At 44.6% G+C, this 23,565-nt stretch overlaps 1 protein-coding gene across 7 annotated transcripts in view; it reads left to right on the forward strand.

The window, feature by feature from the left end:
* FRMD4B (FERM domain containing 4B) overlaps window positions 1-19,865 on the forward strand; it is a 131,225-nt gene extending 111,360 nt beyond the window's left edge. For all 7 annotated transcript variants that reach the window (XM_082059776.1, XM_082059771.1, XM_082059772.1 and 4 more), the window contains 12 exons: window positions 3,391-3,467; window positions 4,545-4,683; window positions 5,182-5,323; window positions 6,141-6,274; window positions 6,365-6,484; window positions 7,750-7,978; window positions 11,269-11,325; window positions 12,649-12,796; window positions 14,006-14,131; window positions 15,291-16,096; window positions 16,688-16,820; window positions 18,287-19,865. In XM_082059776.1, the coding sequence (XP_081915902.1) occupies window positions 3,391-3,467; window positions 4,545-4,683; window positions 5,182-5,323; window positions 6,141-6,274; window positions 6,365-6,484; window positions 7,750-7,978; window positions 11,269-11,325; window positions 12,649-12,796; window positions 14,006-14,131; window positions 15,291-16,096; window positions 16,688-16,820; window positions 18,287-18,407 (2,232 nt within the window). In that variant the 3' untranslated portion in view covers window positions 18,408-19,865. The remainder of the gene's footprint in view (window positions 1-3,390; window positions 3,468-4,544; window positions 4,684-5,181; window positions 5,324-6,140; window positions 6,275-6,364; window positions 6,485-7,749; window positions 7,979-11,268; window positions 11,326-12,648; window positions 12,797-14,005; window positions 14,132-15,290; window positions 16,097-16,687; window positions 16,821-18,286) is intronic.
* The last annotated feature ends 3,700 nt before the right edge of the window (window positions 19,866-23,565 follow it).

A 23,565-nucleotide genomic window follows, 5' to 3' on the forward strand; every position in this document is an offset into this window, starting at 1 on the left:
TTAGCCCTGGTGGACCTAATCATCTGGTTAAAGGGAACATACATTGCAAAACTTCCACAAAAACATTTTAATTATTTCTAATTGTCCTTTCAGCCCTCAAAAACCAGCTTCAGATTTCCAGATATATATATATATATATTTTTTTTTTACAACTCTTTTAATACGCACGTAGTTTAGGTAAGATTGAAATTCTGAATGAGTTAGAGACGTGTCTATACAGAGTTAGAGTATTTGAAGGGAGTAGGAAAACACTAGTGCAGTGACAGTTTCCCGAGTATTGCCTTTTGACCACAATTTAGAAAATTTTATTTGAAGGAGTTTATAGGATTTCATTTTATTTACTTTGGTTTATTCTTTATTACTCTTTTTTTTTTTTCCCTTGTTTGTATCGATGCTTTTTTTTTCCTCTTGCCTTCATGAATCCAGACATGTTAGGCAGAAACTTCTTAATGCGTTCATTTGTGATTATTTTGAAGTGCACCTATCTAAATATTATTAGACTACAACTTGTTATTCAAATAGTCATTGGTCTTTTTGTTTTAGAAGACCTGACTGCAGGAAGGTTTGTCAGAGGAGTTGGTTGGTAACGATCTTATGTTGTTCGTGAGATAGCTTAAGGACAGAGTGCTTTTTAGTCCCTAAGAGCAAAAATGTGTCCTGCGTGCAGAATTTCAAACACCTTTTCTCCATCTCTCTTGCATTGGAGCAGCAGCAGGAGGAGGGAGCTGGAGTTGTCCCAGACCTGTGTGTCTTTGGGCAAAGTGGCAAATGTCTTTGTGCTGAGTGTACGGGTCTGCAAATGCTTCGGGCACCTTCAGCTCGTTTTTGGGCTGGGGTGGATCTCACTGGGTGGGGAGGAAATGGGGCAAAGCTCTACCCACATCCTGAGGCAATTCCATGAAGGTTTCCTTACAAATGCAAAGGCTTTTTTTCAGTCATTCTTGGCACCACGGATGATCAGAGTTGCATCTCACCCGGGGCTGGGGTTGGATTTGCACAGGCAGCTCCTCATGGAAGGGTCCGCCCAGACCCTTGGGGTGCTAGTGTGTCCCTCTGTCTGAGCAGGAGGCTGCTCAAGCTGGTGGGGCAGCCGCGTTTTGTCCCCCTTCACCCCTGCTGTCCCAAGGACAGGTGACCTCTTCTCCCACAGCCCTCGGGGATGCCAAGCACATCCGGAGGGGAAAAGCCCAAAGGAAGTGATAAAGCGGACGGGGAGTCATCACCTGCAACCGATAAGAGGCAGCAAGGCAGTTTTTTTTCCAGAGGTCATGTTTGAAGCACGCCCATCGTTTTTATGAGCGTGGGAGCGGGACAGCCGGGAACACAGAGCAATGCTTCTGGTCGAACCTGTTGCGTGTCGGGTGTGAGTCAGGGCCAGGACTCTGCTGGGGGGGCCCAGGCTGCTGCTGCAGCCCCCCTGGCTGGGCTCGCTCCTACCTCAGCCCCACAACAGACCTTGGCGTGCTCCTAAGGGGTGCAGCCCCTCAGTAAAAACCCTCTTTGGTTCTCTGCTCCATTCAGTTTTGTCTTTATCTGAGGAAAGGGTGGGTCGGGAGGCGTCTCTGCCGGGAGAGGCGGTGATGTCAGGCGTGTGTCAGCAGTGGGAGGTGAAGGCGGCGAAAGCGGAGCCGGTGGCACGGAAGGATGGCACGGCAGCTGCCTCTTGCTCTGCTCTTCTCATGTCACCCTTAATGCTTTCTGGAGCGGCCGGTGGTGCCCGGGAGAAGGGGCTGGTGCTGCGGGGAGGTGAGTGCAGGGATGGGAGCGTTCATGGTGGGCTGGGCAGCGGAGGGAGGTGACTGAACTGCTGGGGTCATGCTGGCGATGTCTGCGTGCTGGAGCACCCATGGGTGCTGTTGCTCAATGTGCTGGCATACTGCATGAGCTGGTTTCTGTTTGTTTATTTTTTTAATGTATTTCTTTAAAAGTTCAATGCTAAGTTATGAAGAGGGCACTTCTGAAAGTAGTGTGATTGGACAGGGTGCCTCAAATACAAATATAAACTTACTTGAGCAGCAGAGTAAAACTTCCACAGTCTTTTAGAAAAATGACTCATTAGTAAATGACATTTCCTCTTGCTGCCTTTTTCATATAGTAGTATCTAATAATAAATTGTAGTACTAAAAAGGAAAGTTTTAACTAAACAAAGAGAAAGGTCACTGAAAGAGCCAGAGTTTTCCCCACAAACACATGCACTGGGTTATGTTTCAGTTACGATCTGTGTTAAGAATGTTTCAAATGAAGCGCGGCGTAATCTGTACTTTTTCACAAAACTGGAAGTTTCTCCATAGTCGGAGTGTGGGGCGTTGGGTTTTGGGGGAGGCCAGCGGGAATGTCACCTGTGCTGGGGACTTCTGCTGTGGGGAAGGAGGGGGTCATTGTAATGGCCCGGGTGCCTCAGCTGGATCACTGGCATTGAAAGCTGATCTTTCTCAGTTAATGCTGGCCCTGCCTGCCCAGTCTAGGTGGAAGTACCTCAGGTACTCTGCATGGGCTGTATCTCTGGAAAGTAGCTGGCTGTAAACTACAGCATGTGCTTCTGCACCCTGTGATCTTCAGGTGACATCTCTGGGGACACCTGTGCAGGTCCCCATGTGCGCCCGCACACCCTGGCATTGCCGGAGAGGGTGCAGGAGGTGGTGCTGCAGAAATCTGTACCCAGGGCCAGGGGAACAGCTCAGGAAGAGCTGGGCTGAGAAGATCCAACCCCAATGGATCATCATCCCCAGAGGGTGGCTAATGCTGGGGTAAAGCAAGAGCAGATTAATATGAAATTCTGATCCCACGGGTGCAGCTGCCAAGCCCTGGTTGACTTTGATCTCTTATCCTAGCTGGCACTTTGCAGGAAATCTGTGATTTCCTTACAGAAGTATGTGTTGTGGGGTGGCTTCCTCATGGAGCTGCTCTTTCTCGGTACGTATCGTACTCCTGCTCCAAAATGTCATGCTGAATCACTCAGTGTCTTCAGAAAATAAAGGTCTTCGTTTTCCCTGAGCTCCTGCTCTTCCCTCGGAAAGTTCTGACTGAGGGAAGAAACCAGAGGTGTCTATGCAATTACTTTGTTTAGAGATTTTTGCATTTAATCAGAGAGAAAAAGAATTTAGCTGCCCTCCCCAAGATCTCTGATCTTCTAGCAGGGAAATTAAACGTGCTATTGATGGAAATGGATGTTGTCACAGGCAAAATCCTGAATCTGCAATGCATTGTACGCGAGGCGCATCCTATATATTTATGTTCTTAATTGGTGTTATATGTGGTGTTATTGCTGAGCCCATGCCATAGCTGAAGTACACAGGAATTGTAATTTGCTGAAATTAAATAACCTTGCGGAGAAAGGATCAACAATTCTTGTAGTGACAGTGTTCTGCTTCTCTCTCCCAACTCTCCTAGCTATTTCAATGGAAACAGCTGGAAAATCTCTATTTCCGTGAAAAGAAGTTTGCTGTGGAAGTGCACGATCCCCGCAGGTGAGGCTGGAGGAGGCAGTTACAGCAGCGGGATGAATCTTTACCCAGACTGGGGATTCGTCACCTCATGTTAGTGGATGGGGATGGGAGGTGCCTCTGAGCTCAACGCAGACCTGAGTTTACTCTGGGCTTTGCAATACTGAGCCTGATCCTGCATTTGAAAGAAAAACCAGGGCAGGATCCAGGCTGTGCGTGATGGACAAGTAGTGCTGTGATGTTGCAGCCATAGTGAGCAAGCTGGAGTGACTGATGTGTTACAGCTCTGGGCATCCTTCTCTCAGATTTCCTATTGTGTCCACCAAGGGAGTTCTTAGAGCAGAGGGAGGGCTATTCGTCAGCGCCAAATTTGCTTGCTTTACAAGCCCCTTCTCCGAGAGGCCTCCATAATGTGACTGTGCAGCAGGAGACATGGGAATGCAGCCCGCAGGACTTCGTTGCTCACCTTCTGCCCTCCCTTGCCTTGGCAGCGATTCTCCCTCCTCTGAGCTGGAGCCTGCAGGGGCCCGAAGCAGCCAGGGAGGAAGGTGGGAGCTCAGCTGCCAGCTGTGTTCCTCTGCCTTCCCCTCCAGGTCCCTCCCAGGAAGAAAGAGCCTTTGCCCAGGGTGAATTTCTGACTCCACCTTCCTTTCTGCTTCTCCTGCTGCTGTCGTTTTTACTTCTGGCACAGGACCACTGTGCCTCCCAGCTGGCCCTTGAGGACCAGTGAGATGCTCTGCTGATCCCCCCAGGTCCCCCATCCTGCCTGGTCACTCCTTTCAGGATCCCATGGCTCACCCTTTCTAGGTTTGTAGTGTACCCAACTTTTGGTCTCAGCAGCACAATTGCACTGCTGAGCTAAAAAGCACAGCAGTTGCTACTGCTCCATGTTGTAAAGTTCAACCAGGAGGAACTTTAACTTTGTGGAATTAAAATAAGGTTAGGAAGGAGGAAAGGCAGCAGCACCAGGTGATGGGGAGAAGGAAATCTGAGGTTTTGCATTTTTAAAATAACAGCTGAGCTTTACCTGATAAAGAGAGAAGCATTTGAGACTTTAAACCTCAAAGACCTGTCTTGAAATTGCCTTTATTTTCTCCTCAGAATTTCAGTGTCAAGAAGGACCTTTGGTCAGAGTGGACTGGTAGTGCAAACCTGGTATGCAAACACTTCCCTGATCAAATCCATCTGGGTAATGGCAATCAGTCAACACCAGTTTTACTTGGACAGAAAGCAAAGCAAAGTAAGTTATAAGGCATTTTACTGTGGGCATAAGTTTCAACACCTTTCCTGTATATCCTTTGGTGTATGCTTTTCCACAAATGAACTATTCTCCAGAGAAAAACTACAATTTATTTTTGTCAGCTTTTTGAGCTGTCTGTGACTGACAGTATTGTTATTTAATCCATTTTAGCCTGCCTGCAATTAAGAGCTGTGGAAGTGTAATTACAGAAGAGGGAATTCCCATGTCTCAGTGTTTAATCTGCTTTTTCTTTTGTTTCCTTCTCATGTTCATTTTGAACATGGTGCAAACAGCAAAGAAGCTTTGAGTTGGGAGATGATTCTGGCTTTGGGGACAGAGGGGGAGAGGAATGCCAGCACAGCCTTGTGTGATGCTGTTGCTTTAGCCCTTCATTTTGTGGGAGATGAAGTGTGAAACATCATCTTTTGTGACCCCTTGTTCTGAAGTTAATTAGAGGTAACTTGATCAGGCTGGATTTTTGTTTTTTAACTCATTCAGGCCAAAATTCCTTCAGCCAGAAGTTTGGATGATATTGCCATGGATCTGACCGAGATGGGAACACCAAAAGTTTCAAAGCTAGTGACTTTGGAGGCAAAGAACCAGCTTATTATGGCCAGCAACGGCAGTTTGATCTCATCAGGTAATACTTCGTGTAAATGCAAGGTAGCAAAGTACAGTGGGGCTTGTGTATGTTAAAAGGGAAAACGAGGTTAGCTGACCATAAATACAGTGACATACATAAAGGCATATATTAGTTATGTATCTGAAACGGTAATATCAATGGTATAATCTGCTGTTTCCCTGCCTCCTGTAACTAAATAAGGAGATAAAAATGGATAAGCACCCATATACTCCTGGTCCATTAATAAATTGGTGTGTTTACCAGTCAGCCAGTCCTTGAATGTACTGTAAGTCTCATCAAACTCCAAAGGAAATATGATCCAGGCTGACTTTAAGCACCTATTCCAGGAGCTGAATTGCTCTGAGCTTCCTCAAAAATGAGCAGAGAAGATAAATGCTTCCAAATAATGCTCAGCTCTGGAGTGGACTTTAGATATCTCCCTTGACTGTGGAGGAAGGGAAAAACGGGAAGGGCAGAGCCTGACTGCTGCATGTGGGTGCCTTGAGGTGTGAAGCCCAAGTGAGGAGCCTCGGTGTCTGTCTTGAAAGCAAAGTCAAAGCCAAAATACCAAGTGTATTGTAGATAGAACTAATGCAATGATTTGTGGTTTGGGTAGTGTATTTTTGGGGGTGTGTACATGGGACTTATCATGCAAGGATATAGATTGGAGGTTTGAAAAAGTACGGATTTTGTAAAAACCTGCTTGCTGGATGTTGTACTTTGAATACTGTGTTGTTTTGCTGGCCTGGACTGCTTTGGGAGATCTTGGCTTACTTGACCAGAAATAAAAGGCTTTTATCTGCAAATCCTCTGATATAGAGAGTGTATTTTTCAGGCTCTCAGGATTCAGAGGTCAGTGAAGAACAAAAGAAGGAGAAAATAATGGAACTAAAGAGGAAAGAGAAACTCCTTCAGGAAAAGCTGCTTCAGAAAGTTGAGGAGCTGAAGAAAATCTGTCTGCGAGAGGCGGTGAGAACTTGCACCTTACGCTGGGGTCGGGGCAGGTGAGAGCCCTTCTCTCCCTCTGGACCTTCACGTGGAGCCCTCTCTGTTCCCCAGGAGCTGACGGGTAAGATGCCCAAGGAGTATCCTCTGAGTGCTGGTGAGGAACCTCCCCAGGTCAGGAGACGTGTTGGCACGGCGTTCAAGCTGGATGACAACCTGCTCCCCAGTGAAGAGGTGAGCGCTGCAGTTTGTTCTCACAGCAAAGGTGGGGTGGCCAGACCGGTGGCCAAAGCCGCTTGTAAATAATCCAGCTCTTCCCTGATTGTTTAAGAGGAGGCAGCTGGGACAGTTGCCTGCATAGTCTGGAAAATATAGACGGGTACCGCCTTGATTTCAGCCATGCTGCCTTTGAAATGACCAGGAAGTTGGCTGAAAAGCCTTAATCTCCTGACCTGAACCCCAGATTTGGCCATGCTCCTTGAATTTCAATGGACATTTTGCTGCTAATTAGAGAAGAGCAGGTGCATAATGTCATTTGGCAACCTATAACTATGAGCTTTTCTCCAGCATTGAGTTGTGTCGTGTTGAGATTGTTTGAACCCAGAACGTGGCAGGGGTGTGCACTGTCCTCCTTGCAAAATCAGCTGTCCGTGAGCATATTTGTGTGACAGGTGACAGCAAGAGGACATTAATCTCTGGCTTAATGCAAGTTCCACCTATGTAAAAGCTCCATATGTTGCTCAAGAAGCTAATGTGAATTTTGCTGGCAGACACTGAGTCAGGATATATGTAGTTTCTGGACACATACCATTCTCTCTCATTCCTTGTGAGATTTGTTAAAAAGTTTTATCATCCAAATAGTAAGTAGGTGTTGGGCGCTTTGGATCTGTCTTTCACCTAAAACTCACTCCCCTGGATTACAGGACTGGTGTAATCCATGTCTGCAGCAAACTTATTTTATGTAGACTGCTTAAATGCTGTTGAAACCAAATTCTACTGACCAGATTTAATAACATGTTGCTTAGCACCTGGGCAGCACCTTTCATCTGAGCCTCTCAAAGTTGTTTACAAACAATTAATTAAAGCCTCCAAATCCCTGTTACGTAGGTACGGTGACTTCAATTTCCATTTGTGTTTAAAGCAGAGATTTTTGAACAGACATTTTCAGGCTTGGATTTGGAACAGAAGGTTTAACAGGCTGCAGGTTGGCTTGTGTAACAGGAGGGTCTAAACCTGAATTTAGATGTCTGTTTCATGTCACTCAGGCTTGAGAACTTTGGACCTTTCTCAAGAGATCTCATAATTTTATGCTTGTCAGAGAAATAAGATGTAAGGATTTCATATGCTTAGTTTGTCTTTTGTATAAAATTTTGTGTTTCTGTGTTTTGTGCTCAAGATTTCACTTTATTACCACAAAAATAGGTCTTCTGTTCAATAGTCTTCATTGAGAGAATTTCTACCCAGAATACAAGCAAATAACTCATCTTACAAATTTGCAGGATCCCACTTTGCAGGACTTGGAGAGCAATTTTATCATACAGCAAAAAATGGTGGAAGCTGCCAAGAAACTTGCCAGTGAGCCCGACCTCTGCAAAAATGTGAAGAAGAAAAGAAAGCAAGAGTATACTGATGCTGTAAAAAAGCTGCAGGAGATAGAAAATTCCATAAATGAGTATAGAATCAAGTGTGGCAAAAAACCAACCCAGAAATCTACTCTTATTCTACCAGGTAAACAACATAATTACCCATACTCTGAAAACAGGAAAAAAAAAATTGGCTCACTTACAAGTTTTGTTTACATCTCCTCTATGTGATTTTTATCTTCTCCAAGGCAGTTAAGTAAGAAAAAAGAGATGCAATTGCTGCATCTGATATGCTAAGTGCACTGCTTATAGGCTGAGGGCAGAATAAGCTGCAGCTTTAGGAACAAGTGCAGACACGTTCCAGCACCGGTACAGAGCGAAGGTGCTGTACTTAGAAAGGCTGGCAGGAGCATCTCGGCCGAAACTGGTGTGGTGTCTTAATTCTTAGTGTGTTGAGTGCACAGAATGGCTAAGCTGCCACATGCAAGATCTTTGTCCCTTCTGCAATACTGCAGTTCTAGCAAAACTAGAACCTGAGAGTTTTGCTGCAAGATAGAGGAAATAAGGATCAAAGGCTTTGTTTCTTGATTAAAAATTACTGATTTCTGGGAAGACACAAGCAAAGTTCAAGAGTTTATGAATGCAAATAGGTGCAAACAGATTTTCAACTAAATGCATTTGCTGGTGATGAGCATGGGGAAGCAGATACCCTTGGCTGCTCCATTCTGAAAGTGTGACTTTCCTGAGGGTGGTGAGATTCTTGCTGTTTCCTAGGATAAAGCATGGAAACTTGCTAGTATCCAAGCCAACTGAAGGAGTCTGGGAATAGTAAAAGTTCATAAGTATTGCAGGTTCTCTATGTTCCATAGTGATTAACAGTTTTAGGACATGTTTTACTTCTCCATTGAAAATATATATGGATAATTGTTAATGTTTAATTGATTTATTTTTACCCCCTTTGTCCCAGAGGAAATATTCTTTTGTGAAGTTAGAGCGGTGTTTCCTGATAATTGCAACGTGGGAAAGAAAATGCAAGATTTTTCTGCTGTTTGTGTTGATAACCCCTCACTGACCCTTGAGATGAGATCTATTTTCCCTTCTCCTGTGCACTGCCAGGTTTCTGTTGGGGAAACCTTTGCCATGCCCCATTCCTGTTGAGAGCTTGGTTTGGATTCTTACCCAGCATAAGCCACAGCAGCACTGGGCTATCCATCATCATAGTGCTTATTCTGAAAGGCTGATCTTATTTAATGTGGCCCAGCTAGTTCCTGACTGACAGAGATGAGGAAAACATCTGTTTCTACTCTCTTGCTTACCAATCTGGATATTAATTGTGGGAGGTCCTGCATTACCTGGGACATGTGATGTGTAGTAACAACCAGGAAGCTCCTGGTCAGTGAGCAGGAAGAGCCCCATGAGACAGCAGCATCTGTCCCCAGTCACTGTTGACTGCTGCAGGTGTTTTATTGTCCTGTTGTGCAAACAGGCAACTTAGGAGTTGGTCTTTATACATTTAGCCCATAATTTTGAAACATTTGATACATGACATCCTTGTTTGCTGTCTGAGAGAGGGGGACACAGCCAGAAGGGACTGGATGCTGTGTCTCAGAGGGGTCTCCCTGCAGGTAGGGGCTGCAAGACAGCAGATAGCCAGCAATGAGTTAGCTGCATTCCATTCCAGTTCCTGGCTCCTGCAGTGCAGCATGTGTTTGTTTACACTACCTGAAGCAGAACTGTCACCTGCTTCAATAACTGGTTTAATGTGGAACCTTTTCACCATTGCTGATTGTACTCTCGGGTTCTCAAGGGACAGGGTTTCAGAAAGCTGAACAGTCATGAGTCACTTGTGGCTGTGGATTTGGGGAATGACTTGTTGGAAATGACGTGTTAAATAGTAACATTGATTTATTGAGTCAGATCATAGCTATTTTCACTCGAGCCCCCAAGGGATGGGAGGTGAAGGACATACTGGACTGTCTCCTACTCCCCATGTTCCACTCTCCCATTCCTTTGCTTCCTCTGTAGCCCAGAGTTTCTTCCACTTTTGAAGGCAATTGCACAGATTTAAGATTTAAATTCAGAGCTCCCCCATATGTCAGCATTGCAGACCCTACCTGAAGCCAGCAGCATAGCTTTAGGCTGTCTTTTTTGTTTTGTTTTGCTGTCTTGTTTGGTTGGGTTTTTTTGTTGTTTTGGGGGTTTCAGTTTGTTTTGGTTTTTTTTTTTTCTTCTTCTAGTTAGTTTTTTTTCCTCTTTGCCCTGGGCCCAGTTCCATATTTCACCACTATGTGGTCAAATTCATGTGAATAAACTCCCTTGAAGCTTTTTCCCAGTGTCGGGTTGCAAGCAGAGCTGCAACTCATCCTCAGTGGTCTGACAAGTCCCCTCAGGGCAGGGGCCAGCCCTGATGTGTTGCTGTTCTTGAAAAGTTGCTCTGTTGAACAAACTGGTAACCAGACCTTTCCTCGCAGCAAAGCATGACAGCGAGGGAACAGTGTACACAGCGTACGTTGCATGCCCTCATGATGAGTGATGGGGGAAGCAGGTGTCATACACAAAGTGGCTGCCACCATCGTCTTTTGTTGCTTCCCTCCCTCTTGCATGGAGGTTCACATAGTTTTTTACCCCACCAGCAGCATGTCTTGCCAGAAACGGCCTAGGAGCAGATTTTTCTGTGGGTTAATTATCTCTTATGCTGCTCTTTATCACCAGCCTCATATTTCTACCACTGATGGTCTGTTCTAAACCTCAGCAAGGACAGGCTGTTTCTGTGTGAGTGGTAGTGTATAATAGCAAGGTGAGAGGACAGGCAGGTGCAGTAAAACATTTTGAATAAATGACAAAATGTAAAAGAAACAAAAAAATTTGCAATGTCCTCAAAACTGTTACTGCTCTCTGTGTTGCTGGAATTTGTGATAACTTGATTGAAATCAGTGGAATTATTCTGTATCAATATTAATCAAATTGAAACAATTTGTATGCTGATGAAACATTCAAAAGTGAATGCCAAATTTCAAAAGGCATTTTATACCTACCTGGTGGGGTTTCAGGTGTACCTAGAAGAGACTAGATGCTAGCAGCCAAGATCTACATGTCTATGTAGGCTCCTGATTCCTATTGAAGCACCGGAACACCCTGTGAGATCTGTTGGAAGTTGGGTGGAAAACACCTTTGTAAATCTTGGCCTGATTCCCACTGCAGTTGAAAAAAATCTCCTTTGATAATTACATAGGGAGCTTGCTAAACTGCAGTGAGCACAACTGGGTCATGCTATACTCCAAAGCAGGACTGTCATCAGACTGAGAAGGCTAAAGCACACAGATTAGAGCATTACAAGTAGCAGCCGTCTCTGAAGCTGTAGAAGATAAATTGTATGTGATATTTGGAAATTAATGCTGGGTCTTCCCTTCTTAAAGTGGTTTTTTTTATTCACAGATGATATAATTCCATCTGAGAGCAGCTCTTTGTCCGACACAACAACCTATGATGACGGTATGTTGCTTATCCTTTTATTCCTGTGAAGTGTGCCTGTTCAGAGACATTCAATTGACTTTATCCTTTAACCTGCTACTTCGTCTTTCAGTGGCAAATTACTTTGTAGCAGAGGCAAAAAGAACTTGATCTACTTTCATTGTCTATCTTCATTGTGGGTTAGTTATTGAAAGTGTCTGCTCTGTGAGCTGATCTGAGTCATCTTTAGAGAAGGCAATTGGTTTTAGTGTGACCAACCTACAAGCTGAAGTCTTTTCATTTCAAACAAATGCTGCCTCCCTAGGACCTGGAGGATGAGTGGCTGGAGGAGTTATAAGCTTGGAGGGTTTGCCCAGCCCTTCTGTCCTCACAGCTACTATAAAACTTAAAAAAAATAAATAGAATAGGCACAGATATTAATGATCTGCTTACGTTTATCTGTTACCTGGTGAGCTTGCATCTTGCATGGGTATGCTGTTTGCTCAGCTTACTCATTTCACACACACACCCACAGACACACACATTCACACCCTGTTCCACAAGGTGGAAAGGACTTGGCTTGCCTCTCCCTTAAACTGGATAATCATCATTTGGGGACAAACATTATCTAAATTATTACTCACTTTTCAGTTAGGGCCTGATTCTGGTCTTACTTTGTCCCAGTTTTAGACCTATACAACCCATCTGGTGCTTTAAAATGGAGTTATACCTGATTTCTACTTGTACAAGTAGAAGTAGAGCCAGGGCTTTGGCTTGTGATTCTGTGATTCTCCTGCATTTATCGGTATTAGTTGGAGTTTCGTCTTGGCTCTGATGGGACCTGGGTTGTGCCCTAAGCAAAGTGAGAACAAGGATCAAACCAGTGTCGTCTTATTTGCCTTCAGACAAATTTGTCTGTCAGTTGTCTTTGCTCATTTGGTTGCTTTTGAAGTCAGTCCCTTTTACGTTCTGTTTCAGAACTAATTCTTAAAATGACATTTTCAAGTAAAGAGCTGGAAGGTGAGGGAGAGGAACTGGCCTTTGCAGAGGCTGAGCTTGCTTGCTTGGCTCTGGGAAGGATCGTGCTGCAAACAGGTGTTTTCCCAAGGAAGTTCCAGTTTGTGATCTGTCACAGCCCCAAGCTGTGTGTAATCGCCATGGGAGTCGGTGCTGCTGAGATCTGTACAAACCTCCATGATGTCCTGCCTGTGTGGAGGAGAGCTCGGTGCAGGCAGGAGAGTCTTTCTAGGTTCACAGCTTCTTGTCTCTGTAGTGCAAAGTGCTTCTGCTTAGGGGCCACAGGTTTGCATATAGGGCAAAAATATCAAGGATTTTGCTAACAAAATACATATTCCTTTCCAACAGTCAGTGAATCGCTTCCTGTGCCAGCACAGAGACCCAGCTCTGCGCAGCTTTCTCCAAGGCTTCCCCCACCAAAGTCCCTCGGGGTGGAGAGAATTCATCTCAGAAAGTCATCCATAAACGAGCAGCTCTTGGAAACCAGACACTCCAGGTAAGGCACGTCTCACTGCTGCCCTGCTCTCCACCTTGGTGGTGTGAGCTCCGTCTTGTTCCTGCCAAGTCTCCTGTTACTACAGGCACTGCAGCAGAGCCGGCTGCCTCCACACTCCTCTGCCACTGCAGGATTTGGGGATGGGGAGCTAAGTTTCCTGTTCAGTAACAAAAGCGTGGTTAAGCATGCATGAGTAGTTGTCATGATCCCTGAAATTGTAGGGTCGTGTAGCCCTTGTGAAGAGGTTCAAGACAGGTGAGAAACTTAATAGCAAGTGCTGTATTTAAGGAATTGCTCATGCACATGGGTACTGTCACCCTTTGTCTCAGTTTCTATGGTTTGTTTTCAGTAGTAATTAAACAACTTGTAGTTGCCCTGATGACTGTACTTAATGGCCTCAGATAACACCAAACTGTACACATCTCTCCTGATGGTATCAGTATTTCAGCAGGTACATTGTCAAAGCATACAGAATTCGCATAAGTCTTGATGGGCAGTTTTCCACATAAGAGCAGAGTCAACCGTTAGTGCCAGCTGCAGTGACGGGCTGAGGTTCGTCTATGTATCCATGGGATCTGGACACTTTCTGAGCTAGCAGAACAGTTCCATGGAGCACATTGATTGCAGTAGCTCTGCTGATTGTTATGTGATTATGTTGTATGGGTCTTATCTGGCACTAGTTGTGCTCAGTGTAAGGTTTCCTGCTGCTCTTGATATTTCTTGGGCTGTGTCTTGCATGAGCAGGCTGTCGAAGGCATGCTTAAAAATGTTACAAAGTTTTGGGCGATGTCATATCTTTGCATTTTTCTTGTCTGTCCCTCAAGATAAGCAGAACACTCTTCCACATGAGGTTCAGAAGTTGAATTATTGCCACATGTAACCATTTAGCTGTGATGTGCTTCATTTTAAAACCTGTTTACTTTGCTCCTGTGTTACCTGCTCTCTCTTCTGCTTCATACTTCTGTCCTTTGGCAGCAGCTTTTCCTGCCAGTCGTATCGTGAGAGACCTCCCTTGAACCACAAGAAGGGGTTGATTTTTTTTCTTCCTGTTAACATTTCTGTTCTTTATATGGAGAAGCACATCCAGTTATGCCCTTACCTGTGTTTTCTGTACTTCATTTTGTTTCTTCAAGCCTTAGGGTGCACATGTTCTGTGTGCTGTGACTTGCATGGTGTTTAACCTAAGTGGGGTTGTCTCCTTCATTACAGGGACCCTCTTTCAACTCACAGCAGTCCTTACCGAACCCTGGAGCGGCCACCCCAGCCCCACGGGGGGAGAAGCATGCCTACGACCCCCGTGCTCACACGCAATGCCTACAGCAGCAGCCACTTACAGTAAGGGAGCTTTGTTTTAAGTGCAACGTTTATCTTGGACAGCAGAAGAATAAAAGCAAATGGTATAAAGAGGTCAAAGGGTCCTTTGCCTTGCAGCTTTCCCTACAGCAGGGTCAGGCTCTCAAAATGTCTTTTCTGGATATTAGAGGCACAAGGTTAATATTGGCCACTATATTCTGACACAGTCCTGCACCAGCTTTGTGACTTGCGAGCATTTATGTGAGCAAAAAACCCTGTCTGGACAAATAACAGCACACACAAATTGAGTGTCTGCAAAATTAGGAGTGAGGTGGAAGCTGCCACACAAGTATTGCCTATCTGATCCTGAAAGACAATATGAGAAGGATCATTTTCAGATAGGCACCTATAGAGAGTTTTAACAAGTAATGCTTGTTCAGAAAGTCTCTTTAGAATACTTGTGAGATAGCCAGAATTTTATTTTCCAGTTCCTTTGTAGCCTTGTTTTATAACAAAGTGAGGCTCATGAAATTGTATTATCTGCCAGCTAATGGTCTCCATGCAAAAACTTGTTCATGAGCTAACAGATGTCTACTATCTGTGGATTACATTCCTACAACAAGCCTCCTGAAAAACTATGTGGCCAGATAGAGTGTTCCCACTCGGTGCCCTTACTATGGGAAGAGTGCTGCAACATGAGCTCACCTGTATTATTAGACAGCTGAGAATCTGTGCTGGGGAAGGAAAGAGGTTATAGATATTATAACACTATCAAGAGTTCATGGTTTATTTGGCTGGGGTAATGCAGCCTTGAGAGACAGAGCCACAAGGATCCCAGCTTCCTGTGTTCTGCTCTTACCTCATTTACTTGTGTAGCCTTTACCTACTTAAAAACTGAGAGAGCCCTCCTGTAAATCATTACAAAATGTGAGTTTGTCAGCTTTGCTGTATGTATCTCTATGACAGATTAACCTTGCTCACCATGACAAATTTTTACATGAGATCTCCTACCATTGCAGCAAATCTAAAATTCATCCAAGCTCAATATCTTGCAATGCAGATACAAATGCAGTCTTTTCTTTCCACATAGGGTATTGCGCTTTGATTGGGGAGGCAGCACGTTTGACTTGGACATGTGCACTCTTTCCAACTCTGTTTGCATGTCACTGCCTTTAACCAACCTACACCTGTGTTGTTTCAGGCCAGATGTTTCCCCACACCATTGCCGGCAGCGCAGTGGAAGTCTGGAATCTCAATCCCACCTGCTGTCTGAGACTGCTGCTGGAAAGGCAGACTTCACCCTCTCAAAGTCCCAGCGAAGCAGCAGCACAGAGATCCTCGATGATGGATCATCCTACACTAGCCAGTCAAGTGCAGAATATTACTGCGTGACACCTACTCCCAGTCCATATTATGCTACTCAGACACTTGATAACAGGACCAGGGGTCGAAGAAGGTCAAAGAAACACAACATTTCTGCTGCAAATTCAGGAAGTATGCCAAATCTTGCCCAGAAGGATGTCCGCAATGGTGTCTACCACAAAAGTCAGGAGCAGCCTTCCTCTAGTTACTATATTTCTGGATATTCCCCATACACCGAATCTGACGTTTATTACAATGGAGGATATGTTTATGAGAGTGATACGGAGGGACAGTACAGTGTCAATCCTTCCTATCGCTCATCAGCACATTACGGATATGACCGTTACAGGGAATTCAGGTCTTACCACGAGGATGAAGTGGACAGAGTACCGCACAACCCATATGCAACCCTAAGGCTTCCAAGGAAGCAAGTTGCTAAAACGGAGCATATAACCAAAAACATTCACAAGGCCTTAGTAGCAGAGCATCTCCGTGGTTGGTACCAACGTGCCTCCAGTCAAAAGGAACAGGGTCATAGCCTGCAGGCGGGCTTTGATTCGGACAGAGGATCTCAAAGGAGCTTGGGCTTTGCTGGTCTGCAGGTGCCGTGCTCTCCGAGCAGTCGAGTGTCGTCTTTCTCTTCGGGTAATGTCTTATTTCTTCTATACTGAGTGTTTTTGTAAGTTCCTGCTGTGTATCAAATTCTACTCCCATCTGCTGCCTTGATCAAGTCAGCCGAGTAGAAGCAAGGCTAGAGCTCTGTCCTGAAAGACAGATGAGGAACTGAGTAGGATCTTCTTCTACCATGCTTGGGAAAAAAACCTTGCTTGTTGCCTTCTCCTGTGGGTAACACTGCCTTTTACTCTTTGTAAGCACAGTAGTCCAAAGAGGCACAGAGAGCCGTATGGGTTCAAACAAGCATGTTTACCAATTAAAAGCAATGTGCAAATCTTCATGCCATGTAAATGCAGTTGCCGTGATGGCTTCCAATATACAGTACAATGAGCATCACCGAATGGGTCAGAAAGTATTTTTAAAGAGATTACTTAGCTCCAAAATACCAGCCACACAGCACTGTCCTCTCTGCAGGGCTTATAAATCCTATTTTGTGTTTGCATTGTCTGCTTGTGTGTCCTGCAGAAAGCCATAGAGATCGCTAATGAGAATTGTCTCATTTATCTCTGCTGATTTAGCTGGAGAAAGATCTAATTTGCTGTTATTTTCTTTAAATTCCAGCATCTTCTGCAAACACTGCTGGGAACTGGCGAAACCCACTTGCACTGGGACTTTCAGACTATGATACGTTGTCTCATTCCTCTTACGCCAGCTGTTACGGAAACGTTTATGGCAACCTTCCTTTGCAGGGCCGGTAAGTAGACTACATCAAGATTTTCTGCCCTTCCTCCTCCATTTCACAGGCTGTTAAAGCTTCTGAGAAAATCAGCTTGATTTTGAAGGGCCGGCATGAAGAGTAATTAGAAAATTGACTTTGTGAGAGCAAGTCTTCTCTGTGTGGAGTAAATCAGCTGTACCACCACTAACTGTGCCACTAATATTCAAGGAAGAGGGGAGCAGTTGCAGTGAAGGATGAACTCATTTTTGGCACAGCCTTTTTTACTGACTGATGCTGGAGCATCAGAGATCTGGCAATCCCTGGTAGCTGTGATGCTCAGAGTGGTGTTGTGGGCAGAGCACCCACTGAGCCTGGTCCCTCTCACCCCTGTGACTGGAGGTCTCTCCTGCACTCATCAGCAGTCTGGCAGGACACAGCCCTTGGTTATTTCTGAAGCTGTAGTGCCTGTGCTGATAAACTTTTGGAAAAACAAGGAAAGGAAATGTCTCTGTTCAACCTCACATCTGAGTGCTGGTGTACAAAGGTGATACCGCATCTGCCAAGCACATCTCGCTTGGCAGAGTTTAACCCAGACACCAGACGGGATGTGGTGCTGCTGTCAGGGCCTCTCTGCTCATGGGGGCTTTTCCAGGGACTGCAGGGAGTCCGGGGGCTGCTTGCTTCTCAGGAGATTCCTGCAACTCTCCTGCTGCTTCTACTTGGTGGTTTTGGTCTCGTCCCCCTGCTATTGTGTGTCAGCTGTTACTAGTGAGAACAGAGACCTCCTGTCCAGGGGAATGGCTCTGCCCCCACAAATGCCATGGTGTTTAAATAGGCTTATGCTAAGTGTAGCCAACTGCAGTAAGTACCCCAGGTTTGTGCCACCTGCTTTGTGGGTTGCAGCTTGTACTTGCTGCCAGGCTGGCTTGTGTGAAATAACCAAATTTTTAATTTTGTTTGATTTAAAATAAATGAAAGTGTAAGAAAAGATATAGAGGATTCTGCTAGATCATTGTTTTTAAGCTAAATTCCATGGGTTTTTTATTGCAGTGATTTAAAAGATCTACACTAACAGTGTTTAAAAATACAGTTTCTACTAAATTTCTGCTAAATTCTCAACTTCCCATAATTAAGCTTTGAAAACTCCGCTTATTTTGGCAGCTTTATTTAACTGAGATTTATTAGCTATTAATTTTCTATATTCTGAATCACTTGTCTGATTGTTCATCTGTTTTATTTTCTATTTTAACGTGATTATGGCAAACGAGCAATCAATACGCCCTTATAGTCTTGACAATTTTGTGCAGCTGAGATCCCGTTGCACACAACTTGACTGATTTCAGCATGAAAACTGGGTTTGTGTTTGGTTCCAAATTACACTGGGGTAAACTCATGATAACCAGCTTCAAGCCCGAGGGGGTTGTGTGAGCTTGCGCAGCACTTGGGGCTCTGAAGAAGACCCTCAGCTCCCACTGATCCCTGACGCCGTGTCTCTCTTACAGAGCATATGCGGAGACGAGCCAGCTGGGCGGCGATGACGAGAGCCAGTTGGAAGAAGACTTGCACAGCAACGAGCAGAGGTTATTCTGGCACGAGGACTCTAAGCCCGGGACGCTCGTGTAGATGACCCGCAGCCCCACGTTCGTACCCTCGTGTGCCTTGCACAAAATGCCGCGACTCCGAGGCAGATCTCGGATGGAACTTCCAAACTGAACAAAAAAAGGAAGCAGGCTGTTTTGCTGGTACAGGTTAAATTCAGCATTAAGAGGGACTGTAGCAAAATGACAAAGTCTTAACCATGAATGGTGTTTCTTTCTGAATCCAGATAGCCTACACGAGCAAGGGCAAGCCACAGTTTAATCTATGACTAGATGCAGCACTTGGTTGAAGTATTTATATTTAGCAAGCACTTTTTTGGAAGATTGGGAGGTGTTGAAGGCAAAACTGTGAAAAGGAGACTCTTATGGAAAAAAAAAAAACAAGAATTCTAGGAGCACAATTCTGATGTCTGAAAGAAATTACATTTTATTCTGCCATGGCTTATGATGACCTGGAAGGACTTTCATAAGCTTACGAAGGATAGATAGTGTGTGTGTATGAGGCAAAGGGTGACTTAATCAGTATTGGAACATTACTTGAAGGAAGGCTGGATTTTTTTTTTTTTTTAATTATGGAGGTTTGAATAAGTTTATCCATTTTTGGGGGTATTGTTAAGAGTGTTAGCACCACAAGCAAGTTCTAGAAAGAAAGTAATTTGCTGATACATGTTGTGTAAAACTATAGGCGGTGTGGATTTTGGAAACAGAAGCAGTGAACTTTGAACTCTCTTTTCCATGATAAAGTGTAATTAATAACCTCCTGTTTAATGACCTTTCCATGGTACAACTTCACTGTGCGGAGGAGTAGGCAAATTTCCACGGTGGGTGCACAGTGATCCCCATTCAGCGGGTGATGATTACATTTTGCTCTGCCACAGTGGATCAAGGATCCACAGTGGGGAGCTCCAGTGATCACACAGTGAACAATCTGATGGTGAGGGCCAGTATTTTAAGGTGGATGCAAACACAAACGGCCAAGTGGGTGCCTTAAAATGAGGGGCATTAGGATTGTACCACGAGTCATCTGAACTGCCAGGTGCTTTGCAAAGTCACTAAGTGACAGAACAGCTTTTTCACGAAACCATTTGTGTAAGGAAAAAAGTGCGACTGCAGTCTTGATGTAAGAGGGATAAACCTACCTCACGTCATCCATCTGTAGGAACAAATTGGCATGGGTTATCTTGTGTGATTTCCAACAACTTGTTTGCATATGGTAAAATCTCTCTCGTTTCTCAGCTGTACTGTGCTTCAGGATTCCATAAATGGTGCTCTTTTTTTCTTTTATACAAAGGATTAGTTACTCCTTGTTCATATTGTGAATAGAAAAGTTTCTGATAAACTTTTTTGACCTTTTTTACCAGTATTCCAGAGCATGTAATATATACAGAAGGACACACTTGTTAAGCTGGTACTTAGTCGTTTGTATTATTAGAGTCGCGATTTGGAATTAAACAAACAAAAACAAAATAAAAAATAACTTATTTCCTTGGTTTTGCATATTTGTATAGCCTTCTAGAAATGCAAAAGCTCTTTTTGCTTATTCTTTTACTACTTCTGAATTTTTTAGACCTATTATTTTGTATAGGTCAATAAACTAAAAAGTATGCTTACCGAAACCTCTTCAGCATTCCTCCTATTTCTACTTGAGTGCTTGGAAAAGTGCAATGTGTGTTATTTCAGGGCTTTGAAGTAAGAGAGAGTAAATTCCCATGGTTTGATTTATTTTGGCCTGTGGTGTTGGGTGCAGAGAGTCAGTGGCCTCTGCTGGGGGAAGCTTGGCTTGGTGCAGTTCAAACCCTCTCAAAACACATCTGTAAGTCCAAATTTTTCATGGTACAAGGGGAGGGAGGGATGGTGGTTGGTGCCTTTGTGGGGCCCCTCCAGCAGAGCTGCACCCCAGGAACCAAGTTGGGCTTCTGCAGCATCTCCACAGGATGGTTGTTCTCCCTGAACCCGCTGCCAGCCCCAGCTCAGCACTGATGCCCTGACGGAGGTGGCCTCATGTTTCTGGAAATAACTTCTTACTTGTCTATCCTTGTACCTAAAAATTGCTGCAGCCTTTCCTGTTTGGAGCATGGCTTTTGGGGTTTGTGTTGCTCAGCTGCTGGGTCCTCTTTTGAGTTTGTGCTCTCTTGAGACCTTTCTGGAAGAATGACTTGGCTTCTAGATGTACAGCTGCTTCTGCACCCTGGTCACCAGGCAGTTGAAGTTATTCAGTCTCACTCTCCTCAGAGTTATTTGTAATTTCCTACATTTTGTGGTGTCCATAAGCTTCATCACCACCACTGATTCATTATGCTTATTTCCAGGTTGCTGGTGAAAATAGCTATTAATAAGAACTTACAGAGGTGCCCACTGAAAATACCCCCATGTTGTCATTCTTTTACATTTCTCCAAGTAGTTTTTGCGGTTTGTCTGTTCAGAAGCTGTTTATTAACTGAATCGTGCTCGCTGCTCTTATAAAACACTGGTGTTTTGAGCAGGAAGCTGAGGGGTACAAAGTCCAATACCTTACCCAGAACTAATGGTATTGGTGGAGGCTGGCGGTTATTTATCATCACTCTCAAAGCTTTTAGTTTAGAAAAATAAATGAGGGGTGAGACCAGGTCTGTGCCCCATTTAAACCATTGTTTGCATTCCTTTAGTTTAATGCCATACCCATTGAGTTTTGTATTGCCTTTTCCATTAGCGTTCAGGATGCAGCTCAGTCTAACACATCCGTGTTGGCACAACACTGGTACTTGGTCTGGCCTCCTGGCTTGCTCTAAGTGAACCAGGACAACTTTGGATGATGGTATTGAGAGGGTGGTAATTTGAAGTGGGTTTAGGCTGAGATCTGTGTGCTGTATTTGGGGAAACTGGGCACAAAACCTCTAGGGCCGGAGTTCAGAGCCTGACTGCACCTTCCAGTAAGCAAGAGCCGAGCTGCGGAGGAGCTGGAAATCAGCGGTAGGATGCAGTACTTGTAACCCCTCTTGTCGTTCTCTGCATGCCTGGCCCTGCAAGGGTTTTACTCTGAGAAACTTTCATGAAGGGTGGAAGTACAGAGGAAGGAGGCCCAGAGAGGAGAGAATAGGAAGATCCGACTTCTCTTTCTTGGATGTTGCCCTCAGGAGGAGCAGGGGAGGAGACAGAGGACATGGTGTCTCCATGGGACCTCCTGCCCATCACCAGCAAGGGGGCTGGTGATGCAGCTCGGCTTGTGCAACACCAGATTTTGGCTAGTTGTTCCCCAGGACCCTTAACTTTGCTTTTTGCAGACCTCCAGCTTCTTATTTGCTTGCACTGTGTTTCTATAGTGATATTTTGATGCGTGTGCATGACTGTCCACGGAGACCAGGTCTGTATAATGTAGCTAAAGAGGTAATAAAGGCATATTTGTAATTATTAGCATATTTATTCAGAGCTGAAATACAGATTAGCTGTGCTTTGAATTGCTACCTCATCTGTGTCTTCTGCTGTTTAACCACAGCCCTTCCTCACCAGGATTAGTGAGGACATCTGGTGACTGACCAGCAGCATTGACAAGAACAGCTTTCCTGCCTCTCATACTCCTCTGAAATCCTCCCTGTCCCTTCCAGTTTGAAGAAATATTTAGAAATTCTTACTTAGTATGATCCGGAACAAAGCCAAGAGGTGAAACACTGATGTATAACACCCACAGTGTTCAATTTTACAGTGTCACAAAAATTTCTCTCTTTAGAAGGCAGAAGATGCTGCTGATCAGATGAGAGTGTAGAGGGGGAAATAAAAACTCACATAAAACCATAAGTAATGGAATGTTTCTGAGTGCTTTTTAGTAGATGGGTGAAGAAGAAAAAACAATCCTTGCCAGGAATCCTTAAAAAGGCATTAGGGCCCTGTGCTAAAATAAGCCATGCCTGATGTTTCTAATTGCTGCCTGGTTTTTGTTTTGCCTTTTTTTTCCTGCTGTTTTGAACAGAAATACTCTGAGATGTGGGAGAACAAACTCCGGGGGGAGTTGCCTCCAGCCCTGTGGGAGGTTGGTGTCTGACATTCCTCCAGCACAGGGACCAGAGGCGGATGAGACTCAGACCAGGAGTTCCCTCCCCAAGCACACAGGCAAAACTTGAAAGATCCCAAATCTTTAAAATTCACCCCAGTATACTTAGCTGAAACTTGTCAGCCAAGGTGCCTTAATACATGATGCATGACCCTTGCAGGTTTGTGTTGACTTATCATTTATGATCTTGGACTTGTTCAGCTCAAAGGTGAGCGCTGTTGCAGCGGTTCATTACGCAGCAAGGCTGTGCGGCTCCTGCGGGGATGAGGAGCCTCTACCATGGCCCAGCCTGTCCTGAAATACTGGTAGGAAATTCTACAAAGGCTGAAGGTTTGCTCCCTCTCCTGGGCTTCGGGGATTATTGCAGCAGAGCTGCTTCTGCAGGTGGCTTCTGAGCCTGCGGGGAAGCTCCTGTCACTGTGCTTGCCTGGCACTTTCTGGGTAAGTTCACACCTTTCCTAGGAAGATTTCTGCTTTCTCCACTATTCTTCAATCTCCTTTGTGCTCTCCTATCATATTTATTAAATTGCTAATGTAGAAAGCTGAGAACTTTAGGTATAGAAGGGCCTCACACAAATACTGAAATCTGTAAAGTTAAAGCAAATAGGAGCAAAATTTTAACTGTATTTATTTTATTTAATGGTTATTTATTAAAGTCCAATTATCTGTTTTCCGTAGACTTTTTTTTTTTTTTTTTTTCCCCATAGGGATCTGTTGCCAAGAGAATAAATCTGCATCCTTAGGAATGTTTTATCTCACTGGTAGCAGAAACTTCCTGGGCTGGTTTTCAGATTACTTCTGTCACTTTTTGCAGCTGTTTGAGATAAGTACGGGGGGGGGAAATAATCTTATTTTGCAAATGTGTGAAGACATAAACAGTCCTGTGTGCTTTTTCTCATGCTACGCTGGACGTTATGTCTCTCCCTGACACATTCCCTGCTCTTGCCCTTGTTCTTCTCATGCTGAAAACACTGGGCTGCTGGCACCTATTGCACGGAGAGCCCTGTGTTGTTCCTCAGATCAGTCAGGGATAACCTGGTTTTCCAATCCAGGAACGGAATGAACGTGGTATTTCTGTAGAGCAGGGGAAGGGGACCTACAGCTCTAATCTGGGAGCAGACCACATTTTCCCGTATAGCACAGCTTTCGTTCGAATCAA

This window comes from Streptopelia decaocto (assembly GCF_964273445.1).
Source record: "Streptopelia decaocto genome assembly, chromosome: 8".
Lineage (NCBI taxonomy): Eukaryota > Metazoa > Chordata > Aves > Columbiformes > Columbidae > Streptopelia > Streptopelia decaocto.